At 40.1% G+C, this 13,786-nt stretch overlaps 1 protein-coding gene across 1 annotated transcript; it reads left to right on the top strand.

The window, feature by feature from the left end:
• Positions 1-1,180: 1,180 nt before the first annotated feature.
• On the top strand, positions 1,181-11,815 carry ACRALDRAFT_2019026 (uncharacterized protein; the record flags this gene model as incomplete). The annotated part of the gene is made up of 4 exons (XM_071019951.1): positions 1,181-1,197; positions 1,233-1,255; positions 3,078-3,379; positions 11,801-11,815. 4 exons carry the CDS (start codon positions 1,181-1,183, stop codon positions 11,813-11,815), a joined length of 357 nt encoding a protein of 118 aa, XP_070876216.1.
• Between the last annotated feature and the right edge of the window lie 1,971 nt (positions 11,816-13,786).

The raw sequence follows: 13,786 nt of genomic DNA, 5'->3' as shown, positions 1-13,786 counted from the left end.
AGAAAAGATCCCTGCCGGCTTAGTTTAAGCAGATTGATTACTATCGACTTGACGGTGGTTTGGATTGGATTACGATCGCGATCGCGATCGTTAGATTAACTATAATTATATAACACTTGTCATGTTGTTTTTAGGGTTAATTTGACCCCTGTTTTTGGATCATAACAAGACACGAGCGATTTAATAAGCCGTTAACCTTTGGATTAATATCTAGGCTCAAATACCCTAGATTTTAAGCCTTAATTCGATCAGAACCGTGAGGATCAATTCTGCGGCTCTAGGGGGGTGTGTCAGGCATTTATGCCTAAATGCCCCGATATCCTGTGAGGTATATTCGTAGAACCACGTTATATACTACTCCGAATACGGCGGTACTTCTATTAGATATATCATAGTGTTATTTCCCCTCTATTAAGGTATATATAGGATATCGTAGACTGGTACTCTTTCATAGTCTGTAATAAACATAAGTCACACTTTGTACGATATTAGTGTCCTGACAATGGCCCTGTTTACGGTAGGGCCTACTTGCCCTAGTTAGCGATATAGGCGTGTCGGCCTTAGCGGTAAAGCTGCCGGCGCCTATTATCGACTAGCTATAAGCCGGGTAATAAGGCTATTAGGCCCCCCCTCTGTTTAGCCCTTATCGTGCTTACTAAGGCAGATAAGGGCTACCCGCGAATAGGGCCGGGTAATATAAAAAGAAAAACTTTTTGCGCGTGCCCCTAGCTGGATTCGAACTAACCTAACCGCCTTATGGTTATATACTAGGGCACTACTAGTGCGCTATAGGGGCGAAAAAGCACCTAAGAACTGGGTAATACAGAATAATTCAGGCTTAAGGAGAAATACCCAGAATAGGGTAAATAAATCTTAGTCCTCTTAGAAGAATAAGGAAAAGAAAGGGGGAGGAAATACGCGTCTCTCTCGAAGAGAGAAGCGTATAATAAACCTTATACTAAAGGCAAAGGAACAGCATGCCTTAGATAGGTCTTCAGAAAAAGAGGAGAATAACGACGAGTCTGCTATGGTTAATATGATTATAGATTAAGAGAATTAGTTATAGGATTAGCCGCAGGAAAAAGAATAAAAAGAGACCGGGGTTAGTTTTAAAGACGTCCTCCCTCCTCCTTTTCCTCTTCCAGACCGTCTAAATCATTTTACTAAGGATCTAATGGATATGGGTCAGATTGGTTAGTGGAAAAGATTCATAAAATACAAGCAGAAAACAGTATCAGATTGGATCTGAATTTCTGTGTTGACAGCTGGGCTACGGCGCATATTATTACCAATAAAAGACTCTTTTCTACTTATAATACCAAAGAGAGAACTATTCGTTGGGGTCAGGCAAAGGAAATAAAGATATAAGGTGAAGAAGACTGCGTAATAAAATCCAGGAATACTGGAAAGCTTCCGCTTTTAAAAGAGTGTCTTGATATACCGAAAATAGGCACGACTATTATCAGTCTCTCTCGTCGTAATAGTAAAGCTCGCGGTCTTACTAAAAACAAAAAGCTCTTATCATTTAAAAATACAGAGCTCATCTTTCTTTATACAACGGCTCTGCGTTATAACAGGCTATACTACTATATCACGGGCACTATCGTACGGGGGGGCTAAGGCTTAGAAAGTAAATATAATAAATACTAGAAAAAGCATAAAGAAACTGTTATAAAGAGGTATTTTACCTGAAGAACGGTCTCACGACTCAACTAGCATAAAGACGTTTCAAAGGTTCGAAGAACAGGTTTCAAAAAAACTGAGTAAACAAAGAAATTCAACAAAGGGGTTAGTTAAATCTTAATAAAGAAATAATATAATAAAGAAACCTTAACCACTTTAACCTTAAGAAGAGCTTTATAAATAAAGAGACCGTAATAACCGTCGAAGGACTAGTTCTATAACTAAAAATACAACGCTATAGCATAACCGAATGAGTTATATTAACCCTATTACCTTGAAAAGTCTTTATACTAATAGTCTTTAAGAAGAATATAATATAACTAATCAAGAGTTAACTAAAATACAGAGCTATAATGCTTATAAGAAGAGTAAGTCTATTACACTTACGAATAAAGATTTAGTTAATAAATATAAAGACTTTTCCTATTTAGAAAAGGTTTATATAGATCTTTACGGACCGATTAAACCTCTTCCTTATAATAAAAAGCGTTAGATTTTGTTTATACTAGACCGTTCCACCCGGTTCCTATAGGCATAACTGCTCTTAGATAAGTCTAAAACGACGGTAGCTATAGCTATAAAAGAGTGGAAAGCTTAGGTGGAAAATAATAATAATAATAAATATCACTTCTTTATTAAAGAAGTAGATATAGATAGTGGAAAAGAATTTAATAACGCCTCTTTTCAACGCCTCTTTACAGGTATAAAGCATAATATAAAGCCACCGTACACTTATAAAGCTTAAGGCTCTGTTAAACGAGTTATAAGAACGATAATAGAAAAGGTTCGAGCTCTTCTTTTCCACTCAGGGCTGCCTCGATACCTTTAGGGTAAAGCTATTCTCTTAGCTGTTTATATATATAACACATCACCTAATTCAGCTCTTAAATATAAGAGTCCCTTTGAGCTTTTATAAGGTCAGAAACCTAATATGAATAATATACGGGTTTAGGGTTCTATTATTTATTATAAAAATAACGACCCGAATATAAAGAGACTAGATATAAGGGCACTACGAGGTACTTTAATAGGTTTTAACGACTATAACTATAACGTTTATAACCCATTAACTAGAAAGACTGGTTGGTTTCGAGACGTTTATATCTTAGAAAATCAGTTTCTTTACTCTTTTTTAGAATACTATAATAATAACTATACGCTAAAAAACAATAATAACCTCCCTCCTTATATAAATACTCAGACATATTATCAGGTTTGTAACCACGGGCCTTAGTAGCCCGTTAAGTATAATAAAGGAATCACTTTTAGTGAAAATACCGGTTAATGTTTATAAAATATTCCTTAATGCGTTTCGAAACGTTCTATTAAGTCTATTCAACCTGCAGAAGAGAATAATAATAGGCAAAAGAGCCTACGGGCAGCGGGCTATAAAGTTCCAGCTATTAATACTAATAATAATGATAATAATGGTGATGATAATAATAATAATAATAATAATAATAATAATAATAATAATAATAATAATAATAATAATAATAATAATAATAATAATAATAATAATAATAATAATAATAATAATAATAATAATAATAATAATAATAATAATAATAATAATAATAATAATAATAATAATAATAATAATAATAATAATAATAATAATCATAATAATAATAATAATAATAATAATAACTATAGCCCGGCTAATAATAATAATAGCCATAGCACCAGGCTAGAAGTCTAAATACGTTAAGAACTATTAAGACCGGACTATAAGGTTTAACATTCTATAATAATAGTCCGCACTTACTATATCATATAAAAGACACTATACTTAGAAACCTATAGTTTTAAGAAAATTCCCTATTTCTTTTAACTATTAATTCGATTAACGAACAAGGTACCTAAAAACAGGCTATAAACTGCCTAGATAAAGATAAATAGATAGACGCTATAGTAGCAGAAATACCAGAACTCGAAAAGAGGAGGACCTAGAACTTAATAAGTATAAGAAATAAGCCTAATAATCATAATAAAATAAAACAAGACTAACACGTACTAGCAGGTCGTTAGGTCTTCAGAATCCAATATAATAGCTCTAGCGACGCTATTCAATATAAAGCTCGGTGGGTTATTCAGGGGTTTAATCAGATTCTAGGTGTTAATTATCTAGAAATCTTTTTAACCATCCGCCGGCCAGAATGCTATAAACTAGCTTTAATACCAGGCGTACTACATAACTAGAAATTCAGCCAGTTCGACGTTAAAAGCGCATTCGTTTATACCGATATAGATATCTTGATATACACTATGTAACCTATGGATATAGATACTCTGATATACACTATATAACCTATAGGCTTCGAGAAAGAAGAGAGCTTAGAAAATAATAATAATATAATACTCTATAAGCTTAATACAGCTTTATATGGGTTACTAGTATAATTACCTAGCTAAGATATTATCTAAGCTAGGTTTCCGGGTCTCTGAATATCATAACAGACTTTTCACCTTTTATAAATATAATGAAATTAAAAGAATAGAAGAACGAGCTATTATTTTAAACCGCGTTAATAATATAGTGGCTCTGAGGCCTTCAAAGAACACTTTAGATTATTTCTTCAAAGAGATATCTAAAGATATTATACCTGAAGATGTAGGTAAAATAAATAGGGGTTATCTATCCATTATATAAGAAATGATACTTTATATATAAGACCCACTTATTCGCGGGCTATGATAAGAGCGATAAGTTGTCGAAGTACTACACTATACTTCGATATACCATAATAATATAACGCGTTCCTCCCTGTATGCTCCTGCCCTTAATTGATTCAATCAGTTTAATCGCCCGCGTGATTTAAATCATCTAATTCCATTAGTTCCATTAATTCCTAAAGTAGGCAGCCCGAATACATTATCTACTCACTGTTCCTAGACCCGTAAAGGGCGGTTAAGAGGTTATATACCTCCATTGTGTACACGGACGTTTTTAGTAGTTTTTGACCCGTAAAATACCTCTATAGTACGTTAGTGACCTGCCGCCCTAACATATAAGATAATCAATATCGGGCCGGTACCTCTTTTTATATAGGAAATTAATCAAAATAGATATCACTTTCGGACGAAACCTAACGACCCGAACGTGTATATCCCTTCCCGTAAACTATGCTTATTTTTATAGGGAAACTATACTCATTTTCGTAGGGAAGAGCTTTTTATAATAGCACGCCCGTAAAAAGAGATTTTACTACTATACTTTAAGCCGATGCCTATACCTACTATGCCTACTACGCCCGCTACGCGGCGGTGCCGTCGTTATAAGATCACTAAACGTTTCTCCGAGTTTAGATTTTCCTGTGGTAATAGAATATACGCTTCCTATATAACCTACCGAACTACTAACTAGGTTAATCGCTAATCCGACCCTGCCCCCGAGGCTACTTACTAAACTAACCCTGCTAATACCGATACGCCCGCTACCCAGCGGTGCCGTTATTATAAGGTTATTAAACCTTTCGCCGAGTTTGGATTCTACCGCGGTAATAATATATATACTGTCTATATAATATACCGGGCCTAAACCGACCCTAGAACTAATCAGGCTAATAGCTAGGCTAGTCGCTAAACAAGCTCTATAGCTTATATAGCACCTATAGCTAGGCGTTATACCTCCCGCTCCCGCCGGCGCCCCCGGCGCCCCTTATAACTAACCTCGTTATCCTCTCTAGGATATCTTTATGCTACCTATCGCACTTACCGCCCTAGTACGGCTTTCCCGTCTCGCCGTAACGGTGCCCTATATAACCGGTGCTATAGGTGCCGCGAGGCCAGGGCCCCCGGTTCCCCTCCTAGAAATAAGGCTAATAGCGATAATACACGTACTTTATAGGACCGGGTGGTTCGGGCGAATCCCTAGTTATATATTCGTCGATTAGATCCGGCTAGATAGATACCCTTAAATAGCGAGGTAGTGGTGTGTGTGTATGTGTGTGTATCTATTTAACGCCTTGGCGGCCGCTAGTAAAGACTGGCGCCGCGTCCCGCTATCAGGATATCGGGCGGTAAGATATCTATATATCTATGCCTAGGCCGTATAGTGCTAATCGCTTAACTCTATACCTCCTAAACTATAATAACTAATAATATCTATACTATATTATTAAAAAAAGTATATAAGATAAAAGATAACTCCTATATCTCGCCGTGTACCCTCGGGGGTCTATATGCCTATAGCTATCCTACTATCCACTAGTCTATCCACCTTCTAGCTAGTGCTCCTTTCATTTAAAGGGATCGGGCAGATTCTATTAAGGAAGCCTGTTATATCCGCTAGCGCGGCGAAGGCCGTGTTATTTATTAGGATCTCTATAAGGGTCTCCTAGGGGTTAAAGCGGCGAGTTTTCCTCCCGTCTTCGTGGTGCCAGAGTTCGTTTAGCTATCTACGGGAGTTTCTAACCTTACGGTAATAGGCGAAGTGCTCTAGAGTCTTTATATAGCCGTAGCCGTAGTAGGCTATATAGCTATTATAACAAAACCTTTAATAGTATTCTTTAAAGTCCCCGTGTCCTATCCTTACTTAGATTAGGTGTATTAGGGTCTTACAGGGGAGGGTCAGTTCTTTTAGTTCTTTTTAACTAAACCCTAGCTTTTTTTATATAGCCGCTTTATATCGGCGTGGCCAGGACTTAGCGTGCTATTTCTAAAGCCTAGTCTTATAGCGGGCTATTATAATAGCTTTTACCCCTACCTAGGTCGGCGTCTTATTTTCTAGTAGGATCCCCTAGGCGTCTTTACTTAAGTAGAGTTTATCCGCTTATTTATTACCCGGGATCCTTATATATCCCGGTAACCACCGTAGGTAGGTTAGGAAAATCGTTACTAGGCGTTACTATTATAGGAATTCTTACCGTGATAACCTAGGTGCTATACCGGCGAGCCCCTAGATTACCGCTTAGTTATCGATATAGTAGGTGATCTCTCCTATTCCGGGGAGGCGGACCGCCGCGGCTAGTCCTCTAGCTACCCTAGTTACCTCCCCGTTAAAAACCACTATATTACGAATATATCCGCGACTAAAGGTAATTTCTTTTCCGCCGCGCTATATTAAAAAGGCCTAGGTTATATTTTAGCCTCTTTACGACCTATTAAAGAATACCAGAGTATACTCCGGGTTTAGCTTATCGACCCACCTATTAAAGGTTTCCGTGGCTTCCTCCTTAGTCCTGTTATTAAATAGGATCTTATCCTAGTAGCTCCGTCCTATAAAACAGGGTCTTATTAGTCGGTATTATAGTGGCCTTATATATACTAGTTCCTTAGTCTATAGTACTCTTAAGCGCCGTGTCAGGGCCTTAGTCCGTCTCGCGTCCCCTTAAGTAATCGGGGAGATAGCTTATACCACCGGGTAGTCCTTCTTAAGTCCCGCGATCCGGGTAGCGTACCTTTACTATAGGTGCTGCGCATAGTCTTTTACTATAGGGATTCCTAATTCCTGGTATAGGGCTAGCACCGGGACTATCTTCTAGGCTAGGAGTATAGTTCTGATTATAGTTATCTATACTTAGGTTATTACCTTAGTTTTAGGTAGGTGTCCGGATAGCGACCGGCACCACTTCTTATAGATAATATTATAGCGGCCCTAGGCTAGAGCCCGGGGTCCCTCCTATTAGATCTCCGCCGCGTAATGGGTAATAATTAGGATATATACTCGTATAGCGCGTCGTAGCAAAGCTGGGTTCGGGCTATAGGTGGCTCCGGTAATGCCCTATATATAGTTAGCGACCTTAAGCCCCTTCTTCGCCTATATCTTTACGTGGTCTTAGAAATCGAGGCGCTTATCTATATATATACCGAGCTACCTAATCGGGGCTAGTAGCTTTTATCCTTATAGGTTAACGGTATAAGCGACCGCGACCTTATAGTCGAATAGGGGCAGTTCTATTATAGGGAACTAAGGGATCCTCTAATAGGAGAAAAGTTAGGCTTTGGCTTTACTATAGTCTAGCTCGACCCCGTTATCTCTATACTATTAGAGTTACTATTATAGTATCTCCTTAATTATTATCACTGCTATCTTAGTATCGGTATACGCTATAATAACGTATATATCGTTAGCGTATCCGAATCGGTTCTCCTTATTAGGTAGATAGTGTATTTCTACGATATTAAGTGTGTATCCGATTAATAAGGCCGGGGAGCCTTACGGGAGGCCTACTAGGTCTAGTAGGGTATATTCTTCGGGGCAGGAGGCACCGAAGATCACTCTAACGCTTCGTACTAAGGCAAAGCTCTTTTATTATTATATAATCGGTATATCCTAGCCTTATTTATATAGTCTATAAATAAACTAACTATATAGTATAGTATCGAATACCCCTTTTATATTATTAATCACTACGATAACCTACTTCCCTTATACGAGCCATAACTTAACCTTATATATTAGGATCGCTACCAGGTCGATTATAAACCGCCCTAGTAATACCCCGATATACTACGGGGTTAGGATTCTAGCGTCTATCGCCCTATAAGCCGTCCTTTTTACTATAATACGTTCCAGGCCTTTACCTAGTACGCTAAGCAGCTAGATCGGTTTATAGCCGGCGATAAAGCTAGTATCCTTCCCTGGTTTATCGATTATCACTATATCTCCTTTTCGGAAAGGTCGGGGGTAATAGCTAGTTAGCCTACACGCTTTAAAGAGTTCCGTGACCTCCTCCTTAATTTTAGGCTAGATTAGTTAGAGTAAGGGGACGCTAGCGTTATTACCACCTAGGGTAATAGTATTAACCTCTGCTATATATCGCCTTACCTTATCCCTAAAGATAGGGCCGTCCTCCGGAATAGCCCTAACCGGTCTCTCTAAAGGGCGGTCCTATAGGTCTTCTAGGTCCGGGATATCTAGCCGCCTAGCCAGTTTCGTCTTATAAAGGAGTTCCCCCTTCTTAGCGTCTTCGAAGTAGCCTAAACCGTTATAAAAGATCGGGGGGGCGGCTATACCGTCCCCTATTTTATACCAGCCAACGATCTTATATAGTTTATTAGCGTCCTTAACGCCCCTAATCCTCTTATTCTAGTATTCCCTACTAACCCGTTTTACGGTTTTCCGGAAGGTATCTTATACTTCGGTATTATCGGGGTCGTAACGTCTACGGTTAATCGCTGCTTTATAGGCTACTCTATATTTATCGTTCCACCACGGTTTCCGATTACTAGCTAGTCCGCGGTATTTCTTACCGAGCCGTTAAAGCGGGCTTACGATAACGTCGACTAGGTATTTAGCCTACCTATTAATCGATTCTAGGGTCCTTTCCTAGGGGCGGTTAACTAGCTATAGGCTATCTACGACCTCCCTCCGGATCGCGGCTCGCTTATCTACTTCTTCGGGCAGTTTATAGCGGTCCGGTCTAGTAGCGGCGTTCTCCGGGGTGATATATATAATACCGATTTATCCTATTAGTGGGTAGTAGCACGCCGGGGGGCCGGCCTTTACCTTTAATCTAATATTCGTAAATAGTGCCGTTAAGAATACTAGGTCTATAATAGTATATACGCCCCCCCGGCTATAGGTCGCCTCTCCGGGGGTGTTATATCGGCTTAGCCCGTGCTATTCTATCCACTTAGCGATCTCGTTACCTTTACCGGTAACCTAAGAGACTCCCGGTTCTTAGTTATAGTGTTTTATATTAAAGTCCCCCCTAATCGTTATATTAGTAGGGGGCGTCTATCCGGAGGCTTCAAAGTCTTCCTATATATCGGCACTACCTATTATACCTCGGTAGATATTTAAGAAGCTTATACTATTCACCTTAACTAGGAGCAGGTCCCTGGATCTAGGTAGTAGTAACTCTAGTTATTATAAGTATAGGCTCGCCTTTACGTATATAATAACCCTAGGTTCCTCCCTAGGGTCGGGCTAAGTATATATCGGTAAGTATTTCTTATAGCTAGGGAGGTTAGGTAGTATCCTATTCCTGGTATCTCCTTTTAGCGGTTCCTAGTATATTAGTATATTAAGGCGGGCCTCCTACTTTATCGCTAATACTACCCTAAGTAGCGCTTAGTTCTTATTTACGTTCTATTAAATATATATTAGAGCCGACCGGGTTATTCCGGCCCCCTAGTGGCTATACTAGCGTCTAGGCCGACGATTTATCCTCTAGGGTTTTAGTCGTTACGGCTTTAGTAATAGGGTCTCTGGCCTCTTTAGCCGGGGCCTTCCCTAGCCACGCCTATATCAGTATTAGTTTCTTTTTCTATACCGGAGTCGGGGTCTTATCGTCCCTTTTTACGGACTTCCTCTTAGGAGTCTATAGGGGGTATTAGACTAGGTCCCCTTTAGGGGTCTTAGGGTTATTAATATCTATCTCAACGCCATTCTAGGTCTCCCCGCTATCGCTAGCGTTAGCGTCGTTATCCCCTTCGCTATTATTAACGTTAGCTTCGCTAGTATCGGAGACGGCTTTACCTTAGGCAGTATCGCTATCTCTAGGGGTATCGGCCTTATCTATAGAGGTCTAGGGCGGTGCGTTAAGCTTCGCTTAGAGGGCGTTACTTATTACGCGAATCTTACTAAGCTCTGCCTTAAAGGGGGAGGTAACTTCCCCGTTTACTCTCCTTAGTTAGGCCGGGTAATTTAGATTATTCGCCGGGTAGGGTTTAAAGCAGTTAATATATCGGATCTTATAGGTATAGTCTCCGGTAATAAAGCTATACCCCCTATATCGGGCCTTCCTATTATAGGCGTGCCGGGGGTAAAAGCCCTAGCACTTATTATATTATATAATAAGGCGCTTATTTTCTTAGGGATTCGCGGTTATAGATATCTTAAATAAGCGGAACCGATACTTTAGTTATATCTAGAATAAAATAAACCAGCTTATAAGTCCGCTATAGTTTGGTCGGACCTATCTCTAAACCCGTACCGGCTTAAGCCCGGTCCTCTGTAAGGCTTTATCTTCCACTATATCCTTTATAACCTTAAGGTTACTGATCTAGTCGATTACCTTATGGATTATATAGGTATACTAGACTTCCGCCCCTTATATACCTAGGGCGTTAGTTATAGTAATAATATCGTCCCCTACCTCTAGAATCTTCTATTTAGCTTAGGAGTTCCTTAGGTATAAGGCGACTCTGGTATAGGTATAGTCGATCCGGATAATATCCTAGTTATCCACCTTCCGGGTCTTTATAATAGTCCGCCTAATAATTATAAGTGCTTTACGGCGTTCTAGTTCCGGGATAATCTAGGGTAGGAATCGGAGAAAGACCCTAAGGTCTGCCTTCGGTTTTCCTCCCTATAGCTATTTCTCCGGGGGCTTTATAGTGCCCTTTAGGGTTACGTTTTTTCTGGCTTTCTTAGCGATTATAATCTATATCTAGGGGTTATCTTATTAGCTTAGTTACGTTAAGGTACTAGGCGGTGTATTAGCGGATATAAAGCTAGGGTTAGTTTAGCCGGCCGGCTTTATACTAGTCGGTGGTTTAGCGGGGGGGGCCAGGGCACCCTCCTTTATCCTTATATTAGCCAGGGTTCTTATAAGCAGGGTCGGGCCTTTAGTCCTAATCAGATCAATAAATTCATTACCGAGTCAGGCTATTAGCGTTACGTTAGCTTCCTCGGATACCTTCGCTTTTTTAATTCCTCCCTTAACTACCTGGATAAGGATATAGATAGTATATCCTCGACGCTATAATATCTTTAAGGCTTCGTTTATAGTCTATTAGCACTATTTTCGGGCTTTATTCGCGAAAGTCTTATCTTATACCGTCGTGCTTTATAGGGGGGGCCTAGCGGTTATAGTGGTGGTCGGTTACGTCCCGCTATTAGCTAGCGGCTTAGGCGCTAGGGCCTTCTTCCGTCTAGCCATTATAGGTCCGTGGGAAGATTTTTCGGTCTTTTCCTTAGGGGGGTAGCACCATAGCGTCCTTCTAAGGCGTTTATAGTACGGCGTAGGTATCGCAGAGTAGCGCGCGTGGTACCACTAAGAAGCGTGAATTAAGGGCTCCTAGCAGATACCCTTTTTTTTCCCCCGTTTCTAGCGACTCCCCTAAACCTGAAGTCCAGGGTGGTGCCTAGGCGTAGGGTGGTTATTAAGGATTTGGCTAGGAAATCACCTCCCGCACTAATAAAAGTGGGGGTGGTGGGTGGTAGATATATGAAGGATGATTCTGCCAGTAGTCATATGCTTGTCTCAAAGATTAAGCCATGTATGCGAGGTAGTGGTCGAGTATTCTAACCTAGGATTAATAGGATTAATGCGGGTAGAGTACGACTATTACGCTGCCCTTTATTAGATAGGTAAGAGATTATAGGTAGGTATCCTGCTTTTATAACTATACTAATATTTATTATTAGTTTATAGGAGTTGACTACGTTAAGCCCTTAGTTTGGTTCCTATTATAATCAGGGCAATATAAAGGTTAATACTATCCCTAAACTGCCTGCCTATATCGAACGGCTACTACTCTCTTAGTGTCCGAGGTCCGTTAACTTCCGAAAGTATATTCGTTGATATAATAATACGTTTACCTTTACTTCTATATAGAATATAGAGACCCGTCGCGGGCTTACCGCCAGTATTATATCTTTTTAGATCCACGGCGCCCTTTACTATATCACTAGGCCACTAAATCACGCGGGGCGTATTCCTGTTTATATATAGTTATATTTCTATAATACTTAAGTTATAGCTAACCACCGCCACACTAACGCCCTATCTCTTAGCGCGACGCTTAATTAGGAGGGTCTGGTTAAGCTATCGTCTATCCTGTATACGTATAACCCGTTTACTAGGATCTATCTTAGCGCCCGCGAATAGTTTAATACTCTTAATAAGTAAGGCCGAGTACTACTAAACCTATAGATACGGTTAGTAATAGAACAAGGTACTGACCGCCGCCGGGAGAACCTGCCTGTTATAGAAGAAGTTACCACCGTGGTTCCTAACGAGTCTAGCTAGAGGGGTTACCGGGATATCGTCCTGGCAGAGAGGGGCCCGGGAAATAGCGTACAGGCTTTCTATCGCGTTAACTATAAGCACCCTACGTATCTGCTACTATCTTATCCACTTATATATCCTTTAGGCGGGACCGGATATCACTAGAATATAAGGCTACGGGATCTTTATAACCGTGCGTGTTAGGTTATAAAGGTAAGATTCTAGTAGTATTACCGCTACCTACTATATTAACGCTAGCGGCAGAGGTTAGTACCCTTCGCCTATAGCCGGCTCTTTTAGTAGTTCCTAGTGGACTTATACGCTTTATATAACTAGAAGAAGCTTAACTGGATCTAGCGCTACTAGGCCTAGATACGGGCCGACGTATATACCGGTATAGTAGACTAGGCCTATCACGGGGATAGTAATCTTTATAATATTAGTCTGCCGGTTATCCTACCCGCTACTTATCTTAGCGGATAGCGTTTTATCTCCTAGTGCTATTAGGATTCGATAATAATCATTCACTCCCTTAGTCCGCCGACTTTCTTTATTACCTTTACTATAAACCCGGGGTAGCCGGAGATTATTCGTAAGCTCTTACCAGGCTAGGATATAAGTAACCGCCCTGATTTAGTTAATTATGTTTTTAAGTTAAAGTGCCGTGAGCTTAAGAAGGACGCCATAGGATCTTTAGCGTGTTTACCGGGATCGTCTAGACTATCGAGTACTAGAAACGCGGTTTGCCTTACCGGTATATACTTCTTTTCCTTACCCCGGAAGCGTCCGCTTTATATAAAGAGTAGGCTAATATTAAAAGGGTCATTTCTATAGAGTTACCTACGCCTAAGATAGACCCGACCGGCCGTTTATTAGATATTATTAGTAGGAATATAGTCTATAGGCTATATGGCTGGCGACGATAAGCCTTCTACGCTATATATATAGTCTAATCGCGGCCCGGTTACCCGTTACTTTAAGGGATGTCCGAAGCCTTTTATCCCGGAGACATACGGGACGATAGCGACCCCGAATATAGGCGTCGCGATACTGGGTAGTATATATTAAAGAGGGGCCGGTTTAGTAAAGTCCGCCTAGATAACCGTTTCGTGGTCCCTTATAGCCCGTATCTATCTTCTAAGTATAGCGCCTATATTAACGTTAAGATCTACAGGACTATAAAGGCAATTAAGTATATT

Source organism: Sodiomyces alcalophilus, assembly GCF_042370955.1.
Source record: "Sodiomyces alcalophilus JCM 7366 unplaced genomic scaffold ACRALscaffold_3, whole genome shotgun sequence".
In the NCBI taxonomy this organism is placed as follows: domain Eukaryota; kingdom Fungi; phylum Ascomycota; class Sordariomycetes; order Glomerellales; family Plectosphaerellaceae; genus Sodiomyces; species Sodiomyces alcalophilus.
This window is presented reverse-complemented; position numbering and strand designations above follow the sequence as displayed.